The sequence below is a fragment of the Panicum virgatum genome, chromosome 2N, assembly GCF_016808335.1.
Source record: "Panicum virgatum strain AP13 chromosome 2N, P.virgatum_v5, whole genome shotgun sequence".
Taxonomy (NCBI): Eukaryota; Viridiplantae; Streptophyta; class Magnoliopsida; order Poales; family Poaceae; genus Panicum; species Panicum virgatum.
The window spans coordinates 69,026,177-69,035,374 of record NC_053146.1 but is presented as its reverse complement, the minus strand read 5'-3'; the positions used below and the strand labels follow the sequence as shown (position 1 = coordinate 69,035,374).

The 9,198-nt window shown below is 46.8% G+C and overlaps 1 protein-coding gene across 1 annotated transcript; it reads left to right on the top strand.

Moving 5' to 3' along the window:
- The first annotated feature begins 287 nt into the window (after nucleotides 1–287).
- LOC120662183 (WRKY transcription factor 55-like) lies at nucleotides 288–2,701 on the top strand. The gene is made up of 3 exons (XM_039941307.1): nucleotides 288–798; nucleotides 1,231–1,338; nucleotides 1,810–2,701. Exons 1-3 carry the CDS (start codon nucleotides 452–454, stop codon nucleotides 2,381–2,383), a joined length of 1,029 nt encoding a protein of 342 aa, XP_039797241.1. The 5' UTR covers nucleotides 288–451; the 3' UTR covers nucleotides 2,384–2,701.
- Nucleotides 2,702–9,198: the final 6,497 nt, after the last annotated feature.

Here is a 9,198-nt window from a genome sequence, read left to right as displayed (position 1 = left end):
CCTTATTACGTTTAATCTCATGAAAATTATTATCTGTTCAATTCTGTCCACTGAGCTTAGCTTGTGACTCTAAGACACGACCATGAGTCGGCTGCCCCTGACCTCACGGTGGCGCGTCACAGCGATGACGACCGGCCTGCTCCCGCCCCTAGCTTCGTCGCCTTGCGCGCAGTGCCAGTGCGACACATCCATCCGGGGGCCCACATGTGCGCCTGCATGTTCTTCCACGCCACTTCCTCTTTCGCCTTCGCCCACCCCGTCCCGTCCTCCTCTCCTTTTCCTCCCAACTTCCCACCGCGGCCGCCAATAAAAGCAAGCCGCAGTAGCTGCTGCTGCGACGACGACCCTATCGCTCTAGCTACGGCCGTTGTCCGGGCAGGTGGACACGCATGCACTTGCTGCACCGCAGCTCTAGCTCAGCTAGCTTAATAGCTAGTGGATTGCTGCCAGCATGGCGGCGTATTCAGCTAGCGGCGGCGCCGACGGTGGCGGCCGCTCGTCACCACCTGCCGCGGCTCCTCGGGCGGTGGTGGACAACCTGATCGACATCCGTGAGCGAACGGAGATGCTCCGGAACATGCTGCAGGGGTCGCCCACGCCGCCCGGAACGCCCGCCGTCGCCGCCGACGCCACACCTGGGACCAGCGAGCTGATAGACGGGATCATGAACAGCCTGTCGAGCGCGCTGTCGGCAGCTCTGGACACCACCGCCGGCGGCCATGGACAGGGCCGGAGGAGGAGGAGAGCTGGCGCGGTGACCGGGTCTGGACCGCAGCGCCGGAGCACCACCAGGAGAAGGTGAAGAAAGTTAATCAAAACCCTTACTAATTAACCGTGCAACTAGTAGCTGCATGCATTAGGATATATATACGACCATGCTTATATGATTGCCTTGCAATTTGGAGAATACCCTAGACTGTCTAAGTTTAGTAGTGGGGCTTAATCAACTTTATGTGCCCATGATAGGCAGAAAGCTGAACTTGCTTTCTTTCTAACAACTTGATTTCAATTGTGTATTTTTTTTAAAAAAAGGGGGTTAATCCAGGTTTTGGTGCTTCTAGCTTAGCTATTCATAGCTGCAGCACTTGCATATATGCTTTTTCCATAGTTTATTAAAATAGTATTCCAATTAATAAAATCGGGCGTAATATATATGGGTCGTCATTAACCTAGCTTGTATATATATGTAGAGTATGTCATTCATGCATGTACTACGTATTTATATGGCAGATCACACAGCCCCTTCTTGAGGACAGTCACTACAAGTTCTCTGGATGATGGCAACTCATGGAGAAAGTACGGCCAAAAACATATCCAAGACTCGCCTAATAACCCAAGGTATATGTGCATGTATTGTTAGAAACTTATATATCATGCATAATATTCTAGTTGATGCAAAGGCCGGAGATGAGGCGGATCGAGACTACCTTCGTTCATTGTCTACAAAAAAATTAAAGATAATTGGTCGAATAATTGAAGCCTAGGGGAGAAGAAATAATCTCTCCTTTTCCTTTTGCCTAGCTTTACTAGAGAAACTAAAGGGGCGCACCAAACACTTGTATACTAATACTATATGTAACTTGTTGTCCAGTGAATTAGAAAGCACATGTATATATTAGCCCTCATGTACAGCAAGCAATTAATTCACTGATAAACAAAGCATATGTTGCTTTCTATGCGTAGCAAGATTAGTATAGCTTAAAAAGCAAAACAAATTAATCTCAGCTACTGCAGTACTATAGCTTGTATTAGCATCTTATAGATATCAGTTCTCTCTTGATCGATCTGCATGCGTATGTGTATATGCAGGAGCTACTTCAGGTGCACCCACAAGCCAGACCAAGGGTGCAAGGCGACCAGGCAGGTCCAGGCCTCCGATGACAACCCGTCCGAGTTCGTCATCAGCTACTACGGCCAGCACACCTGCCGGGACCCCTCCACGATCCCGCTCGTCATCGATGCCGCCGCCGCTCCGCCCGACGACTGCGCAAACCTCATCAGCTTCGGTTCCGCTACCCTGGGCCTGGGCGCATCCACGACCACGCTCGCCGCCGTTCCTCCCCAACCCCAAGCCTTGGATCCGACCATGTTCATCTCTCGCATGGTCGGGTACAGCTCCTCTCTGCCGGCGCAGGACTACCGCTACGGCAGCGAGGAGCTGCACAGCAGCAGCGCCTCACCGGCCGCAGAGGTGGCCGCCGTGGTGGGATCAGCTGGAACGACCTCGTCGGCCATCGTGGGGTCGGCACCGGCGGAGTACTACTGGGGAGGCCATGGCGCAGGCAGCTTCCCGTCGTCTCCTAGCAGCCTCGGGTTCATGACGGGCTCGTTTGGATCCTTTGGGAACGCCGGGGATGATGACATGTTTGGCTTCGATCCCTGACAATAATGGCTCATGCATGCATGCATGCATGACAGGTTTGCAATTTGCATGCATGCACTAGTAGTTGCACAACTAGTAGCCGCAGTGAATAGATTGATGTGGCCAGATATCCACATGCATAGATAGATGTGTTGGTTAATACAATAAAGACTAGCTCTATGTTCATCTGATGAACAGCCTCGTTCTGTGTATTTGTACATATGATGCATGATTATATATGTATATATATGATCCGGAAAATGTAATGGAATGTATGTAGGCTACATATATAATCTGTTCTGTTAAGCAATACTACTAGGTACTTCAACTTTTATAATATGACAGAATATGTAATTTGTGGTCATTTCTTCTGAAAGTGAAAACAATTCTATCATTTAGAATTGAACTACACAACTACACAAGAACACACACAACTACACAGTAAGCCTTTGATCCAGGCCATTTGTCCCGGCTGTCTTTGGCCCGGGGCCAAAGGTGGCTTTTGTCCCGGGTCCAACGGCTAGCCGGACCAGCGAGGGGGACAGGGGCCTTTTGTTCTGGTTGGAGTAGAAATCATATACATCTTTCGGAAGATTTTTTCTTCCCCACCTTCCAGTGTTTGAGATTCGTGCAAACTATTTCATCCGTTGGATCTTCCCAACCCTAACCTCCTTCTTCCTCCCGCCCTCTTCCTCGCTATGCGCCGCCGCCCCCTGAGCCTATCCGCCTGCCCGCGTCCTCGCGAGCGCCCGCACATCCACCTGCCTGCCGTGCGCTGCGTGCTGCTGTTCGCCGCCGCTTCTGCTGCTGCTAGCTGCCGCCGCTTGCTGCTGCTTTGTTGCTGCTGTGCTGCTGCTGCTGCTAGCCGCCGCCGCCGCTTGCCGCTGCTTTGGTGTTGCTGCTAGCCGCCGCCGCCGCTTGCTGCTGCTTTGTGCTGCTGCGCTGTTGCTGCTAGCCGCCGCGGCGGCCACCGCTTGCTGCTGCTGCGTGCTGTCACTGCTGCGCGCTACTGCTGCACGCCGCTGCTGCGCCGACGCCGCCCGAGCGCGCCGGAGCCGGAGAAGATGAAGGAAGATGTTCAGTTCAATATTTTTAAAATATTGATTCAACATTTTCAAAATATTGGTTCAACAATTTTTAATTAAATGGGTTTTATTGGGTTTTATAGGTAACTTGCTTAACTATTTTCCACAAGATGTATAGGAACCCCCATGTACTACTTAGGTGAGTTGGCAAGGAAACCATACGCTAGACAATAGGTCTTGGAATCGAATCCCGCGGGGCGCAAAAGTTTTTTTTAGCGTCAGGGACTTTTAGTCCCGGTTCTGCCACCCGGAACTAAAGCCTGGAGGCTTTTGTCCTGGCAGCCAAATCCCGGTTCCAAAACCGGGACAAATTGGCCTTTGAAACCGGGACAAAACTGCCGATTGTAGTAGTGACACACACACACGAACGATTGACAAAAGACTCAATACGTAGCAGTAAACATCATGCATTTGTTATCTCCTCTGAAAAAATACAGAAAATCACAATCAGCTTTTCAAGCATGGTTTGTTCGGCATGATATGATATACTAAAGTGCAAACTTGTTCAGGCCCGCTACAAAAGATTGAGATTGCTATCAACAGATGCGTGAATCGTCTAATCCTAAATGGAATATATAGAACTAAGGATGCAAGTTAGATAATTTTTTGATCATTAGATCGACCCAAAAAGTTGATAAAATAAACTAGAATGTCATTATGCGTAAATAATTTTAGGAGGAAAAATGATCTAGAGTGACATGCCATTGTAATTAATTAGCTGACCCAAAAATATCATTAGGTACCCACTTGCATTCCCTATATAGAACTATATATGCTAACGGCAAAATCTCGGCAAGATTTAGAATGTGTGCTTTAGTTATGAGCTGCCTGTCGTGAACTGATCAATTAAGCAGTAGGATCAGCACACGGTTTGTCAGTGTCAGTCCAGTTTGTGGCCTGCCAGCTCTCTTTAACGCTTTTTAAGCTAGTTGTATATGGTGTTGTGTAGATCATGCCTGTCACTAGTCGGCCCTTTCTGCATCGATGCCTGGTTGGACCGATGGATATCCACGCAGGCCCCTCGTGACAAGAGAAGTTAGAAAATCCTTAATCTTGCCAAGTTACTGTCAGGCCAACTTCAATATTGCTCACTCTCGTCCACTTCCAAGTCCTGCACTCCAAGGACTTTGACTAGCACACATTAATTATATAGTGCATGCGATTGTTTTTAGGGGATCGGACAACATGGAAATTAAAATGGCTAGCTCTCAACAACCACTCGATACATGCATGCATGAATTGAGCCCCAAAAAAATCTCAGGAAAAGAAAGCCTAGTTTTTCTTCTTCTTTTTTCCCCTTCCGAGCAACCAAGGGAAAAAGGAACCCAACTGAATTCACTTTACGTACTGAAAAGAAGGCAAAGATTATGTATGTATGCATATAGCTGCATGGAAGCAAAGTTAACATAATACAGTTCATGCCACAAGGTATATATAATTAATTTCTTTCTGGACGTTCTAAACCACATCAAAGGTAGAGTATATACATGATGTAAGAATACAATTGAGTTGTTGTCATTGGTGGTGAATTGGAAAAAAATTAGGTACAGCAGGGCTGTAAACCTGTGCCCTTACAGTCCCATCTAGATATCTGCCACGTGGAGGAAAGAGCATCAGATGGAAAGGCCTTTCGCTTGCGCCCAGCGCATGTGCTCTCCGCTCGGCTCATCCTCCCAACGCATGCGCGGCTCGTAATCTTCCTCGGCTCGTTAGCTTCTAATCTTGACGAACGCATATGCTAGGGCCGGCAACATCTACACCGACGCAAGCACGATCACGCCGCCGTTGCCGGCCGCCGCTCTGAGTTGCCACCGCCGGCCACCGCTCCGAGTTGCCGACGTCGGCCGCCGCTGCCGCGAGTTGTCGCCGCCGCTCCGAGTCGCCGTGGCCACTGGCCGCTGCCGTGAGTTGCCGCTGCAGCCGGCCGCCGCTACTCTGTGTTGGTGATATGTCCAAGTGGCCATCATCACAATACGGTTTAAAGGCCCAAAAGGATATTGATCCAAGAGTGATTAGAGTTACTAATGGGCCTATGAGATAGAAGCCCATTAGTACGCCCTATATATATGAGGGAGGGGCTAGGGGGGCGGACATCCTGTGAGCCGCGCCACCTCCTAGCCGCCGCCCCTCCCTCTCTCTCTCGGCCGCCGCCCTTGCCGTGCGTGCGGTGCTAGCACACCGACGCCCCGCGTTTCATCCCCGTACGTGTGAACTCCGTGGAGGCGCTGCTACGACTGCTGCGCTGATCGGATGCTGGGATCAAGTACGAGGAGCTCGGTTCGTGGGGCGTGATCGACTACTTTGTCTACATCGACACGCGACTTCTTCCGCTGCGCTGCGCGTCTAGTGGTAACGATTTATGATCTTCTACTCGCAAGTATCTTGGGTATATGCGGTAGTGATGCTAGCGTAGCCTACCCGTTTCCCTACAGTGGTACCAGAGCCATTTTGCGTAGTTTTTGGTCTGGATCTTTTGCATATAGGTGATATGTTGTAGTAGTAGATTGGATCTATTACTTTTGCACGGTTTGATTAGATCAATTGGTAATAAGGGGTTAAAACTGGAGCGAGTTGATTGCGCGGCATGTGACAAAAGATTAGTTTGTGTTCTTTCTCTGTTATGCATACGACATGTCCCTACCGGCTGGAATCACCATCGGGACTAACTGTGTGCATAGTCAGCAGATTGAACCAACAGATCGAGGTCATGTGTAGATGCAGTCTTCTCAAGTGCAAAGTTTGCACGGTCAATGTGTTTGACCTAGTGAAAATTGAGGCATTATGAATGGCTCGGATTTGAGGTGATGCGATCACTCTGATGAGATTTTCATAGGGATTCCATAGATGCGATCTGTGTAATTCCGTGACTTTCTCGCTGTAGCGGCTTCCCAAGCGCTACTTTGGTAGAACACGTCGTACGGCTAACTTGTTTTTGCAGGTTGTGATGTGAATGGTATGGCCTCAATGTCATGTGATGATGTATGTGATGATTTGTGCGGCCTGCGTGTCGCAAGTTAACACAACCGGGTTGAGGTTGCACCATTATTGTATAACGACCTGCGTGTCGACTTGTGATGTTTGAATCCTCATGTAATTATTTCACTAGCTATTAGATGTAGTAGCTTAGTATCTTTTCATGGAGGCTTCAATCATGATGGCGATGATGATCACCACAAGACAGGACGGATGGCAATGGAGGTCACCTTGGTGGCGATGGAGCCCATTGTGATGCAAGAGGCCATACTATTCACAATATAATATGATTATATGCCTGTGATGTTTATTTTTCTGTCATACTATTCTTTCATGTTTTTACATATGGTGGATGCTTTAATCATGATAGAATAGTTTCCCTCAGAAAAGGTTGAGTTTTTGATGCCTTTTACCAATAGCTGCACCTATAAATTTTGATCGTTGTGTGGTAGGTTTACCAAAGTAGAGTACCCTCAGCTATCACTTTTGTATAGGGTGGATGTCGGACATTCACAAGCATAGTATTTGTTTACTCAATAAAGCTATCAAAACAGTTTTGGGCTTTAAGGCATAGGGTTGGGGCCGGGGCATTGGATGCCACCCAACAAATAAGAGTCGCATAGAGATGTGATTAGTAATTTGTTGCTTACCTGTATCACTACTTTTCTAGCCGTGATGTTAAAGCTCACTAGGATTTTAGTGATTATGGATCTTGAACCACTATATGTCATTAGAGGGAAGATGACTTTGATATAGTAGGTTGTCTTTTGTTAAATCAGTTAATGAAAGTCTTTACATAAACTTAGTGCTGAAATCTTGCTTTACTTTAATGTTGTAGATCATGTCTGCCAGTAACAATTCCGCTTTCAATTTGCGTTCTGTTCTTGAGAAAGAAAAGTTGAATGGAACAAACTTTATTGATTGGTACCGCAACCTGAGAATTGTTTTCAGACAAGAGAAAAAGGAGTATGTTCTTGAGCAGCCATATCCTGATGATCTCCCTGACAATGCAACTGCTGCTGATCGCAGAGCTTATGAGAAGCACTGCAATGACTCACTTGATGTCAGCTGTCTGATGCTCGCCACCATGTCCCCTGATCTGCAGAAGCAGTATGAGCATGCGGATGCTCATACCATGATAGAGGGGCTGCGTGGGATGTTTCAGAACCAAGCCAGGACTGAGAGGTTCAATATCTCAAAGTCCTTGTTTGCGTGCAAGCTGGCAGAAGGTAGCCCGATCAGTCCTCATGTGATCAAAATGATTGGTTACATTGAGACTTTGGACAGACTTGGTTCTGAACTTCACCAAGACTTGGCTACTGATGTTATTCTCCAGTCGCTCCTGGCGAGCTATGAGCCTTTTATCATGAACTTTCAGATGAATGGCTTGGATAAAACATTGAGTGAGTTGCATGGGATGCTAAAGACAGCAGAGAAGAGCATTAAGAAGAATCCCAATCATGTGATGATGATTCAGAAAGGGAACAAAAAGAGGAAGCGTTGGACGCCTCGTAATCCCAAAGGTAAAGGCAAGGAAAAGAGTTCCAGTGGTGAGTCCTCGGGCTCTAAGCTAAAGCCAGCACCTAAGGTCAAATCTGGCCCTACTTCTGAGGATGAATGCTTCCACTGTCATGAAAAGTGACATTGGTCTAGGAACTGCAAGAAGTACTTGGAAGAAAAGAAGAAGAAGAAGGGAAGTGAGACTTCCACTTCAGGTATAAATGTTATGGAAATAAATATTGCAGTATCTTCTAGTGAATCATGGGTATTTGATACTGGATCGATGATTCACACTTGCAAATCGTTGCAGGGTCTAAGTGAGACTAGAAGATTTGCAAGAGGCGAGTTGGACGTTTGTGTCGGCAACGGCGCAAAGGCTGCGGTGTTGGCGGTCGGCACCTACCACTTGTCTCTACCCTCCGGATTAGTTTTGGAATTAAATAATTGTTATTGCATTCCTGCTTTGAGCAAGAACATTATTTCTTCTTCATGTTTGGAAGAAGTTGGTGATTTTAAGATTGTAATAGAGAACAAACGTTGTTCTATTTTTTGCAATGGTATTTTTTATGCTCATTGTCCATTGGTGAATGGATTATATGTTCTTGATCTTGAGGATAAATCTGTCTGTAACATTAATACTAAGAGGCTTAGACCAAATGATTTGAATCCCCCTTTTATTTGGCATTGTCGCTTAGGTCATATAAATGAGAAGCGCATTGAACAACTCCATAAAGATGGAATGTTAAGCTCATTTGATTTTGAATCATTTGACACATGTGAGTCTTATTTGCTTGGAAAGATGACCAAAACGCCTTTCGCTGGTCATAGTGAGAGGGCAAGTGACTTGTTGGGACTTGTACATACCGATGTATGTGGACCAATGAGCTCAATAGCCAGATGTGGTTTTCAGTACTTCATTATTTTCACTGATGACTTTAGTAGATATGGCTATATCTACTTAATGAGGCACAAGTCTGAATCGTTTGAAAAGTTCAAAGAATTTCAGAATGAAGTACAAAATCAATTAGGCAAGACAATTAAATTTCTGCGATCTGACCGTGGAGGAGAATATTTGAGGCTTGAATTTGGTGATCATTTGAAGCAATGTGGAATTATTCCGCAGCTAACTCCGCCTGGAACGCCTCAATGGAATGGGGTATCCGAATGGAGGAACCGAACCTTGTTGGACATGGTTAGGTCCATGATGAGCCAAGCTGATCTTCCATTGTTATTTTGGGGTTATGCTCTTGAAACTGCTGCGTTCACACTGAATAGGGT

Coding starts and splice junctions, on each gene's coding strand:
- LOC120662183 (XM_039941307.1), top strand. CDS start 452: ATGGCGGCGTATTCAGCTAGCGGCGGCGCCGACGGTGGCGGCCGCTCG. Junction 799..1,230: donor CGGAGCACCACCAGGAGAAG/GTGAAGAAAGTT, acceptor TTTATATGGCAG/ATCACACAGCCCCTTCTTGA. Junction 1,339..1,809: donor GACTCGCCTAATAACCCAAG/GTATATGTGCAT, acceptor GTGTATATGCAG/GAGCTACTTCAGGTGCACCC.